The sequence below is a fragment of the Nanorana parkeri genome, unplaced genomic scaffold (genome assembly GCF_000935625.1).
Source record: "Nanorana parkeri isolate BGI_ZX_2015 unplaced genomic scaffold, ASM93562v1 scaffold1015, whole genome shotgun sequence".
In the NCBI taxonomy this organism is placed as follows: domain Eukaryota; kingdom Metazoa; phylum Chordata; class Amphibia; order Anura; family Dicroglossidae; genus Nanorana; species Nanorana parkeri.
The window spans coordinates 18,766-31,076 of NW_017307283.1; the positions used below are offsets into that span (position 1 = coordinate 18,766).

The window sequence follows — 12,311 nt, forward strand, 5'->3', positions numbered from 1 at the left end:
GAGAAAGTCGGCCGAGCGCTGCGGGAGGAGAGCGCTGTGTTTGTGGGGTTTGGGGGGGGGGCCCAAAAAAAAATCTTGCACCAGGGCCCTTTGTTCCTTAGCTCCGCCACTGCATTCTTCATATCATGTCTGTCCCTGCTATGATTTACAATACAAGAACATCATTGCAAGCGTTAATAACATTTTTCTTTGGAGTTCTTCTTTAACTGCAAAACCAGCTGTTATGAGGATGGGCTAAAATGTTATGTTCTTATGGTATTTTCTCCTCTGGTCGAATGTCCTTCAAATCTTATAAGCAGTAGGGAAGCGGGAAAATACAACATTATAGCCACTAGATGGCGCAAAAGATCCATCCATTTTTTTTAGAGTGTATTTGTTTAACACTCTTACTTTTTGCCCTCAGTCACACGAAAAACGGCCGGCCCGTACAGATCCGTGCTGCGTGCACGGCTGTATCAGGCTGCTCCCGGGAAGGACGGGTGCTGACTGTGATTACACGCAGCAGCCTGTCCTTCTCTATGGGAGTATGCGGCCGTACGCATCCGTACGCTCACCCGAACTGCACGTCCGTGCGGGTGCAGGTATCCGTACTTGTACGCTGACAGAATGGATCCTGTTTGTGTCTGAGCAGGGACACCGGCACTCGCTCGGACGTGCAGTTCGGGTGAGCGTAGGGCGGCATACTCCCATAGAGAAAGACAGGCTGCTGCGTACAAATCACACACAGCACCTGTCCTTCCCTGGAGTGGCCCTATATGGCCATGCACGCAGCATGGATCCGTATGGGCCGGCCGTTTATCGTGTGAATGAGGGCTATTCGAGTTTGTACACTTTTTTGGCATATACATGATGTAAGTTGAGTTTTTCCATGTATATCTTATCTAAGAGGGTACATAATAATTATTTTGTAGTGTCAATTTGGAGAGTTGCTTAAGCTGGATATCACTATTAAGATAACTATTGGAATTGATTGATTGTTCGGTGGCCACCTTTTTCCCTCAAGCCTTAAAAAGTTGAAAACCAATTACTGGTGTTTGAAAACACGCACACAATGACTTCCTTAACAATTAACAAAACTTCTCTCCAACCTCCATTCTTTCTAAATTCTTCTGCAAGATAGTGGGCTTCCTCCTGTATACGTTCCTCTATGCTTCTCTTCCCCACGCCAAAATTTCTGAGAGTAGACAGTGAGAATCGACGCATCAGCTTCCAGCGCTCCCCATTGCTGAGAATGAGTCCTGTTACCAATGTATAATGTATATTATGTCACTATTTGTAACATTATTCAGGAGAGAGAGACAGAGCGATAGAGAGACAGGAGTCAGGCAGAGACAGGAGTCAGGCAGAGACAGGAGTCAGGCAGAGACAGGAGTCAGGCAGAGGCAGGAGTCAGACAGAGATTACAATCTAAAAAGTAGAGGTAAGTAGTACAAAAGGCTCTAATTGAGGGATGAGCTGACACAGGAAGCCAAAGTGCAGCTTTCAGGTGGAGTCAGGATGGACATTACAGAAAAGATGGATTTTGAGGGATCTTCTATAGGAGAAGAAAATAGATGAGCAGACACATTGTGGTAGAACGTTCCAGATAATGGGAGAGGCTCTGGTAGGGTTGCCACCTGTCCAGGATTCACCCGGACAGTTCGGGTTTTGGATGCTGTGTCCGGGTTTCATGGCAGCAGAAACCCGGACACAAGATGTCAGGCAGACAGGGGCAACCAAAATTAAGATAGGGGCTACTGGCCTCCCCACTGTACAGTCTCGACTGATATTTACCTATGAATGGGTGGCGCTATTTACATATGAATAAGCCACGACTCAAAAAAAATGTCTGCTCGTCGCTAGAGTGTTCGGGTTTTGCTTGAAGAAAAGGTGGCAACCCTTGGCTCTGGAGAAGTCTTTAAGGTGAGCATAGGGTCGCTTATGAGAAATGTCAGGTTACAAATATACAGGGATACCAAAACAAACTGATTTATTAACACAAAATTGGTAATTCAATAAACAATGCAGGGAGATAGCTGTATAGTGCAGTACTGCAAGGCAACCAAACAGAACTTATTCAGGTCCCCACCTAAATAACAGATTAGACCATACTGCACAAACGTCATATAAACCCTTCTGTAGGGGTGGGTGCAAAGCTAAACGGAGGGTATATGGAGTCCTTTATCAAGGTGGCAAGCAAATCTCTTAATCATATAAGGACAATGATGTCACCAGCATCATACCCCTGGGTTTACATGCAGCTACGGCATGGGAATGCCCGTCACAGGATACTGGGCAGGCACTGACAGCTTCCTTCAAGGTTTAGATTAGGGCTGCAGCTAACGATTATTTTCACAATCGATTAGTTGCCTGATTTTTTTTCTATTAGTTGTAATAAATCACTCTCTCGCTCTCTCTCTCTCTCTCGTTGTTAACTATTCTCATAAACGATTATTATCGATTTAATCGATTTGTTGTTGCAGTCCTAGTTGAGGAAAAAAGAACACAGGTTTGGGCCAGCCGGGGCTGTACCGAAGCTCATCCTTCATGAAGAGGAACAAAAGGCAGTCATGTTTATAATCCAATATGGTTGGCAAACATTGCTCCCTCCATAGAAGAGGAGCTTCCCAGGAACAGGATGTGCCTTTTGCACAGGATTACCAAACAAAAATAAAAGGAAAAAGCCTGAAAAGAGAAAACAACTGATGCCGCCACTACATATGAGGACTGGGTAGCTGCAACATCATTGATTTTTTGTTTTCAGGTTTAGATACATTTCAAAAATACTGAAAAAGGTCAATTTACTCACCATAGCCTTTGAAGAGCAGATCTCCAAGTTCTGATGGACCTCTAATACCAAATATATCCCCATGATCTATCAGAGCTTCTTTCACACAGTCATAACCAGACAAAACCACAGTAGGTACGTTTGATAGGTAGATGGTGAACACAGGGCCATAGGTCTCACTCAGCTAGAGGACAGACATACAAAAGGTATAAGCATACACTGTAAAGGTTTTCTAATGGCACAAGGCACAGCAAGTTACAATCTAATTGGGTGTCATGGCGTACTTTGCACAATTGTTCTTGTTGTCTAGCATGTTAGAATTAAGTAAAATGATATTGCTGCTGATTGATGAACTCCAGACCTGCCCCTTAATACACAGCTGGAGATGTTTGACATGCCGAAGGCTTCGTATGTATTCCCATCCAGTCCTGCCATTTTCACAGCCCTGCCAGAAAGCTACATTTACAATGGGATATTTGGGTTTCCAAAAGGCACTTGGTGTGCACAAAGTGGATTTATATCTTTTATAGCTTTTGAGGAATATTTTTAAAGGAATTTTTGAATGAAGTTCAGCTTTAATGTCAGTGAACTCTGGGGGGGGCGTGTCCAGACTGCCGACATGGACGGACGCTAAACCCGCTGCTCCGGTCCCACAATTCTCCTACAGCCATCGTGCTCGCTCACTCCCAGCCGTTTTTGCTTCCCAGCGCCTCCGATCCTCTCTCCACGAAAATGGTCGAAATAGGGGAACAGAGAGAGATCCGTCTCCGGAGAGGCTGGCAAGATTCCAGAGGACCCAAGATGGCGGCGGTGATCATGCGGCCTCCACCCCTGCACACTCATCCTCAGACCGCACGAAGCCTCCGGTCCCTAGTCGCACTGGATTAAGTAAGCAGGGCACACAGAAGGGGTCAGGGATGGCTCCACATCAGGGGGCTGTGGTGCATGGCTTGCACACCCCCCCAGGCACGCCCCGGGCCTACTCAGCTCCCTCTCCTTCAGACAAGCCTGCCATGGGGATGGGGGATGGGGTCCCGCCCGCAGCTGCATCCGACAGTGCCGAGCCTACTCTTTTACAGCTAATGGAGGCAAGACTGTAAAACAACCCTTGCTTCACAAATTGAAGGGGTGCATGTGGATCTCTCGTTTCTGAAACATGATGTACAGGGCCTGCGGGAAAGGGTTACCGAAACTGAGGTCAGAATTAACACCTTAGAGGACACTGTCTCTCCACTTACTAGAGATACCACTGTGCTGCAAAAGGAGCTTACAGCCTGCAAAGCTAGTTTATCCAAAATTGACTGCGCTAGGAAGGTGAATAAAATTTAATTAAATTAAAGTACCAGCTGCAACAATGTGTATCAGTGTGATCAGATGTGAACTAGTATGTTGCGCTTGGTTAAAATCTCTTACGTGCGATTTTGTCTCAATATTTCATTGTGATAATGTAATCTTTAAAACACATAAGTGATTTATATCATAGAGTGAAATAAAGAATTAAATATATATTAAATAAACATGCAAGTGAATAATACCAATTAATAAGCCTTATCTCATCTTATTAGCCTGCAAAGCTAAGTTGGATGATCTGGAGAATCGCTCTAGACGCAATAACCTCCGTTTTGTGGGATTCCCTGAAAAATCGGAAGGGCCTACTCCTGAATTGTTCCTGCAAGATTGGTTCCGTGAAGTGTTTCCTGATTTTGCTCCGTCTGTTGCGTTTGCTATTGAAAGAGCGCACCGCACTCCTCCTTCTGCACCCCCTCCTGGATCATCGCCCAGGCCACTGATTGCTAAGCTTCTCAGCTTTAGAGATAAGGTTGCGGTGCTTCGGGCCTCTCGTGCTGCTGGGGAACTTTTCTACAATGGCGGTCGGGTTTTCATCTTTCCTGATTTTTCTGCGGAAGTGCAGCGCCAGAGGTCATTATTCCTGGAAATTAAAAAACGCCTCCGTCAGGAAGGTGTATCGTACGCCATGCTGTATCCTGCTAAACTACGAGTGGCGTCGGTGGTACAACTCACTTTTTCTCTACTCCTATTGAAGTATCCAACTGGTTGGATGGTAAAGGTATCCCTCAATGGAGACGGCGCCGCAATGATGATCGTTGAACAGTCTGAGTATAACTGACAGTTCTCCTTAACATACCAGGTTCAGCACTGTGCACCCTGCAGATTGCCTTAATTGCATGTCCTGCTTTTGTTACTAATGTCTATGCCTTAATGGATTTCTCACAGTTTTATGTGGTCCTACTCTGTCCCTCATTGGGTTGTCCATTTCTCCTCACAGGGAGTGAGCTATTTTGCACCCTTCTGGTGAGGACCTGGGTTATTTAGGACGGGTCCTGATCAGACTGGTTGCGCCCCTGCCGAGTTGGCTTTGTTCTGACTTAGGGTATACTTTTGTTTAGGGCCTGGGCTTGTTAGGTTTGGGTTAACAAGTAGGGTGAGATGGGAATTGTAGTTGGTGGGGACCGGGCTGGTGGATGTTTGCAGATCTGTGAGGAGGTGTAACCAGGGTCATATGAGGTGTAGGACTGCCTGTATGGATGGTGCTGGCCGCTGGATGAGGCCAGTTAATGTGAACCTGGATGCTGTGTGGATAAGGGGCGGAGCCTGTATCGCTCGCTGACAAACGGCGAGTGCTGACAAGCGGCGAGTGTCCGGGGGAAGCCGGTGATTAGGGTGGTTGCCTGGAGATGGATGCTGAGGTCATGGAAGCGGGTGGGAGTGGTGAGACTACACCGCCCGAGGGCACGAGCAGGGAGCCCGGAACAACGAGCGATGTGTCTGTGGGGTGGAGCGGGTGGGAGCGAGAAAAACGGAGGTGTAGGAGGTCTGAAGTGACAATGTCAAGCTGGCTACGCGTTTCGAAGAGCTGATCTTTTTCAAGCCAAAGAGTGAGGGTGAGCCCTCACTCTTTGGCTTGGGGTGACACACACCCCTCTGAAGAAGCCCCTGAGTGGGGAGGAAACGCGTCAGGGTTATGTGTGCCAACAACTTCTCATCCCGCACATCAGCCGCGGCAGTATCACTGTTAGCCCGGGCTTTGACGGTGCGGAGACGGAGCTCAGTCGGCCGGGATTTGATTAGAGTCCAGCCTGCATCGGAATCCCCAACTTATCCAGCAGAGTCTGAGTGAAACGACCGGACGACAGCTTGCTGTATTTTGCACAATCATCGTACTGGGAACCGTCTACCTTTGAGACCCCTGCATATACCTTTTTGCTTTGTTTATTGTGCGGCCGCACACATCTACACGGAAATGCTTTTGGGTTAGCTCTCAAATTTGAAATTCGAGGCCGAGGGCCAGCGAGAGCCCCAAGCAGGGGAAAGGCAAGGGCGCTTGCATCTCTAGCCCTGCCTATCTATCCCCACCTCCGGATCCCAATTACAATTACCTATTGAAGCAAACATATCATCCAGCATTGTGGAACTCGAGCAGGACTGTCTCTCCCTGAGCTCCCTGAGCAACATGAGCTGTGAGTAACCTGGGATACATTGTACCCGTACATGAGATATTTATATAGTAGGTGGCAACTCTTTATTACCACATCATCTGGAGTGCAGACCACCCATGATTCCTATATTACTGTTACCCTAGGGAAGTTTTTTAACTGTTTTTAAATGTCTTGTTGTGGATGTATTGTTTAAATTTTTCTATGATTAAATATTCAAATTGTTAAATCACGTATTTTCTACCTGTTTACTGAACCAGCTCCGAGTAAGGGATTTCTATTTTCTTGGGGACACTTCATATTTTTAATTCCCTTATTTGGTTTTGCCAAGTCACCACGTGGTAGTAGCGCTTCTGTACTCCTTGTTTCTTTTCCTGATAGCAAACGTCGGACACCCCGGTCCGCATTTCTAAGGAGCCGCACACCAAGCACTTTAATCCACACTCATACACCCTCACCTTAGTGTTAGCGCTTCATCAGGGGACATTTCTCCCAATTTTTCTTTGATTTTCTTTATAGACATCGGCCGCATGTGGTGTGTCTACAAGAAACCCATCTGATGGGCTCTAAAGTAATGGCTCTAAAGAAACACTGGGTGGCCAAATCCTTTAACGCCATATACTCTTCGTATTCTAGAGGTGTGTCGATTTTAATAGACAAGTCCCTTGCTTCTGAGATCCACCAGATTAAGACGGATCCCCTCGGGAGATATGTCATTGTTCACATGATCATAGATGGAGTCCCTCTGTGTACCTTCCACCCCCACCCCCAGATACTGATCTTTTACACACCATTACTGTGGCGGCATTGGGTATGCCCTTGGCCCCCCTGCTACTGCTGGGAGACTTTAACTCCGTCCCAAACCTGGCAGAGGATAGAATGGGGGGCACGGGTCGCCCGTGTCCTGGTTTTTCTACTTGAATTGATAGCTTTGGGCTTATTGATCTGTGGCGGTGGAAGTATCCGAATTCCAGTGTCTACTCATGTCATTCTGCTACACACAGGACTCTCTCCAGAATAGACTTGGCGTTTGGTACTCCTACTGTACTTCGTTGGTTACATGCTATAGGCTACCTTCCGAGAGGTATTTCAGATCATGGTCCCTTGTCGCTTGAACTCTGCTGGGGCAATTCCTTTTCCTTGCGAGCATGGGGGATGAATTCAGCCTGGCTGTCTGAGACATTGGTAGCAGACGCCTGCACACAGACTATAGGCCATTACTGGGAAGATAACGCCTCTGTGCCTTCTTCTTCCCTTAAATGGGAAGCCTTTAAACCTACACTCAGGGGGTCTTTTATGGCCGCTGAGGGTGCTGCCTGCAGACTTAAAGCAGAATCCCTAGATACCCTTGAGCAGGCTCCGTGTGGCGCGGAAGCTGTCTATGTTTCTGACCCCTCCACTGAAGCCTACAGGGCCTGGGTGGACAAAAAACAGGAGTATGACTTGATCCTCTTGGATGGTACGAAAAAGAACATGCTGCATACCCAGCAGAAAGTAATTTGAATTTGGCAACAAGGCGGGTAGACTTCTTGCAAATTTTACAAGACCTGAATATAACCCTACTTCAATTACCCGTATTGTTTTCTCGACAGGCCGTGTTGTCACTGCCTCTCAGGACATCATGGATGCCTTCTTATCCTTCTATGGGGATCTGTACACCTCCAGAACCACATACACGGATGAGGACTTAGACTCGTATCTCTCTCAGGTTTCTGTCCCGTGCCTGTGCCCGGGGTCTCGGGAGGAGCTGGACTCCCCCCTCACTATTGAGGACATAGAAGCAGCGCTTTCACAATTCCCTACCAAGAAAACCCCGGGCCTTGATGGGCTTCCGATAGAGTGGTAATCTGTTTATAGACAGGAGTTGGATCCGCGCCTTCTGGAGGTTTACAATGAGGCATTTGAGGAGGGCATTCTCCCCCCTTCAATGCGTGAGGCTCTTATAATTCTGATTTTGAAGCCCGGTAAGGACCCCACTAAATGTGACTCATATCGCCCTATCTCCCTGATCAATGTTGATGCCAAGATTCTAGCAAAAATACTGGCAATGCATATTAATAAGCATATCTGGTCTTTGATTAACAGTGATCAGGCGGGTTTTATGCCGGGCCGCTCAACCAGAATAAATATTCGTAGAATTACAAGCCTTCAATCCTCCTACCCCACGATGGAGGGGAGGGCCTTGATATATCTGGATACGCATAAGGCGTTTGACAGTGTAGAATGGCCTTATCTGTTGAAGACGCTGCACCTCTTTGGGTTTGGTCCTCGTATAATACATTGGGTTAGGATTCTCTACAACTCCCCACTGGCTAGGTTAAGGGTCAATAAGGATATTTTCTCTCCCTTTACTATATCTAGGGGGACTAGACAGGGTTGTCCTCTTTCACCCATCCTCTTTGCTTTGGCCATTGAGCCATTGGCGGCCTTGATAAGGGATTCTGAGTCAATAGGTGGCCTGAAGGTATGTGGCCTGGATGAGCGGGTTTCACTATATGCGGATGACACTCTGATTTACTTGTCTGATCCCAATGACTCCTTGGCTCACTTGCTTCAAATGTTGGTGGGAAACGCCTGCCGGAGGCGGCCATACTCACCACGTTTGAATCCCTCCAAAATATTATCTACAGAGGAGTCTCTGGTTCCCGTTCAGGTACTGCCCTTATTTCTGTGACTCTTCGTATCCTGAAATATATCATTAGATGGCTGTCTGTGGAGGCTTGGCCCCACTCTCCTAACTCACCTATATGGGGCAATCCTTCCTTCCCGGAACTGCAGCGCCTCCCATCGGCTGCCGTCTGGTCCTCGAAGGGCGTTAAATCCCTCTCACATATATTTAGGAACGGAGAGATGCTCACCTTTCCACAACTCAGGGAGGAGCTACAGCTCCCTCCTGCTGCTCTCTTAGCGTACCTTCAATTATCAAATGCAGTTCGTGCCCAATTTGGATCGACTTCGTTGCTCCCAATCCAGTCTCCTTTGGAAATGATGCTACGTAGAGATACTTCCATTAAACTGGTATCGACTTATTATGCCGAACTTATGGCAACTAGGTCGTCCAGGTTTGAAAAAAGCAAAGCAAAATGGCAGGCCCTTCTCCCAGACCTTGATGGGGACGATTGTAGTGATTTTGAAAACACATACATGTCTTCTATAATCGCCTCTAGAGATAAAATTTTACAAGTGAAATGTTTTTATCAGGTCTATCATATCCCATCCCTTCTACATACCTTAGGTCTCCGCCCCACCCCGCGGTGCTTTAAGCGCTGCGGTCAAAGGGCAGATTTTTTTCACTCCTTTTGGTCTTGTCCACATATCCATTCGTACTGGTCAGCGATCACCGCTTTTATGGAGACTGGCTTGGGTTTTCCCAATATATGCAATCCCACTTTCTTTTTGGTGAACTGATGTTGGATGCTAGGGCCCAGACCCGCATCCGGATACTTTTGTTCAACACTAAGAAGGCCATCCTTTTGGTATGGGCTGGGCCCGCGCCCCCCTCCCTGGGTTGCTGGAAAAAAACTGGTCAATCAGTCACTACCGTATAAGCGCAGAGGGGTAGCCCAGATCGTTTTGAACGTGTCTGGGGACCATGGCTCTCCTCTTCTGCTACAACAACGGATCCGGTATAATGTTACTTCGTGCCCTAGTATAGAACCAGGAGGTCCAGGTTCCTCTAAAGGCGCTCCATATTCATTGTGTAATGGTGTGATGCCGTGCATTTACTATGCCTGTATTGAGACTGTAATGCATCTGTGTACTGAGACTGTGAACTAATTATGACTGTTTTTTTGTTTCTCTTTGTTTGCTTTTGTTTCTTTTTTATTTCACTGGGTATGCTACCTGGGTTTTTCCCTCTGTGTGGGAAATGTTTGTAACCTTTTGCTAACTTGGAAAAATAATAAAAAGCATCGTCAAAAAAAAAAAAAAAAATCAGTTAACTCTTGGAAAGAGTTTAAAGAGGAAGTGGTTAAAAAAAAAAAAAATGTTGACAAGCAGCTTTGTTGGCTGAAGGGACTGTGTACTGTTTGTGTAAAGGCTTAAAAAGTGTTAACTAGATTTAATAAATGAAAGTCATAATTACTTGTACTCTTTATAATGTATTTCACTCACCTTCACCAAAGACTGGGGCATTTCCTTGGGACTCACATACATCATGGTGCCCAGGACGGGTACTGGGGATGGTCCGGGGGGCATATTTTTCCTCTTCAGTTTTCTCCTCCATGTGAAGACATAAACGATGAGGCTGATACAAAGAGCCAGGAGAAAAGTACCTAACACCCCCATCTCCATTGCCAGTCCAGATCTGCTGCCGGAATAGGAAAGTGTTACACAAACAGCAACGACTACTCCAGATAAATGCGTGCTAAGCAAGAATGAACCGGGAGTGTCATCTATAACCTGTGACTTCTATAGCTATCAGTTGAATATATGAGATCACACAGAGGACAGGAGATAGGTGCAACATCACACAGCTCTTAATAGGAGAGGAGAGAGGAGAGGAGAGGAGAGGGGAGAGAGAGGAGAGAGAGAGGAGAGGGGAGAGAGAGAGAGGAGAGGGGAGAGAGAGGAGAGGGGAGAGAGAGTAGAGGAGAGAGAGAGTGAGGAGAGGGGAGAGAGAGGAGAAGGGAGAGAGAGAGAGAGGAGAGGAGAGAGAGGAGAGGAGAGAGAGGAGAGAGAGGAGAGAGAGAGATTCCAGGGAAATAATTATTCCAGGGGAAACTATATCAGAGAAAGGAGACATGATATAGCAAACTCACTTCCAGAGACTCTCATCTCTCATCCCGGACTTTACCTCTATAGAAGAGACGAGGAGACTCCGCATTGTACTGGGAGAAGAGGAGCCGACGGTGAAAATATCTGCTCAATACGTCACAGAATGTCACCGACAGAGGAACATGAGAGATCCTATTAGCATGGTTTATTGCAAACATGTACATGCTTTAGGGCTGTAGATACTGAAAGAGGCCATGGCAGTGCACTTGCTGAAAGTGAGTACCAAGTAGAACGGTCTGTTACAATATCACATGATCACACTAAAAATACCCACAACCTGATCTGGGAATAGTGGGTGCGATTCAAAAAAGCATTTGCAACAATTCTCTGTCGGCATGCTCACTTTAAAAAGCCTTATTCAGGGGTAGGCAACCTCAGCACCCCAGCTTTTGTGGAACTACAACTCCCATGAGTCATTGCAAGGCTCACAGGCATAACTACCAGAGGCATGATAGGATTAATAGTTTCAGCACAGCTGGAGTGCCAAGGTTGCCTACCCTTGACCTAATTAGTGAAAGTCTTGAAACAGTGTCATTAAGAGTTCTGACATGTGACAGATTCACATAGTTCTTATAGGCGTCACTTTTACAATGGGTCGCATTGGCTGCCACTTTATCAAAAAGATTCCCCGATTTGCAGATCCGTGCCTGGGCAGACCGGAAGCAGATCTGCGACTAATATCTGTGCTAAATATTGGTTTCTCAGGGCACAGAAGCCACGACATTCCTGCAACCAATTGCATAAGAGAACTATGGAAGCTGCCCTTGCTGACTACCTCTTGATAATGCTAGTTGCCTGGTTGGCATGCTGAGCCAAGTATGCAGATCGCCAGCCCTGACTTCCCAAGCCAGAAATCAGAAAAGGTTGTCACCTTTCAGAAGAAATCATACAGATCACTGCGGCGTAGATCTTAGAGGTGTTGTCTGATTCACACAACATTCAGTGTGTTCGCACTGGATTGCATAATTAAAGCCTCCCGCGTTCTGGGGCGGGAAAGGGCGTAGTCGTGGTGCCATTCAAGTCAATGGCACCGCAGCCACGCCTCCCGTCCGCAGTGCGATTGCTTGTACCAGAACGCATGGCACAGCAATGCCCGCGGTCTGCTGCGGTGCGATCGCAAACAATAGTGCATGCAATATATTTTGGATCATGCTGCACCGGACTGCGGGCATTGCTGTGTCATGCATTCTGGTGTGGAAGAGTGCACTCCCGCCCCAAAATGCAGGGAGGCTTGCTCTATGCGATCCAGTGCATTCCGGCCACAGACCATGCTGGAACGCACTGGATGTAGGTAGTGTGAACAAGCCCTTAAA

General features: G+C 47.0%; 1 protein-coding gene across 1 annotated transcript in view; it reads right to left on the reverse strand.

Annotated features, from left to right (window-relative positions):
* The window catches only part of LOC108795840 (cytochrome P450 2G1-like), a 21,038-nt gene extending 10,522 nt beyond the window's left edge, over positions 1–10,516 (reverse strand). The window contains exons 1-3 of the mRNA XM_018567157.1: positions 10,336–10,516; positions 2,789–2,951; positions 1,089–1,238 (exon numbers count right to left, since the gene is read on the reverse strand). Of these exons, the coding sequence (XP_018422659.1) occupies positions 1,089–1,238; positions 2,789–2,951; positions 10,336–10,515 (493 nt within the window). The 5' untranslated portion in view covers position 10,516. The remainder of the gene's footprint in view (positions 1–1,088; positions 1,239–2,788; positions 2,952–10,335) is intronic.
* Positions 10,517–12,311: the final 1,795 nt, after the last annotated feature.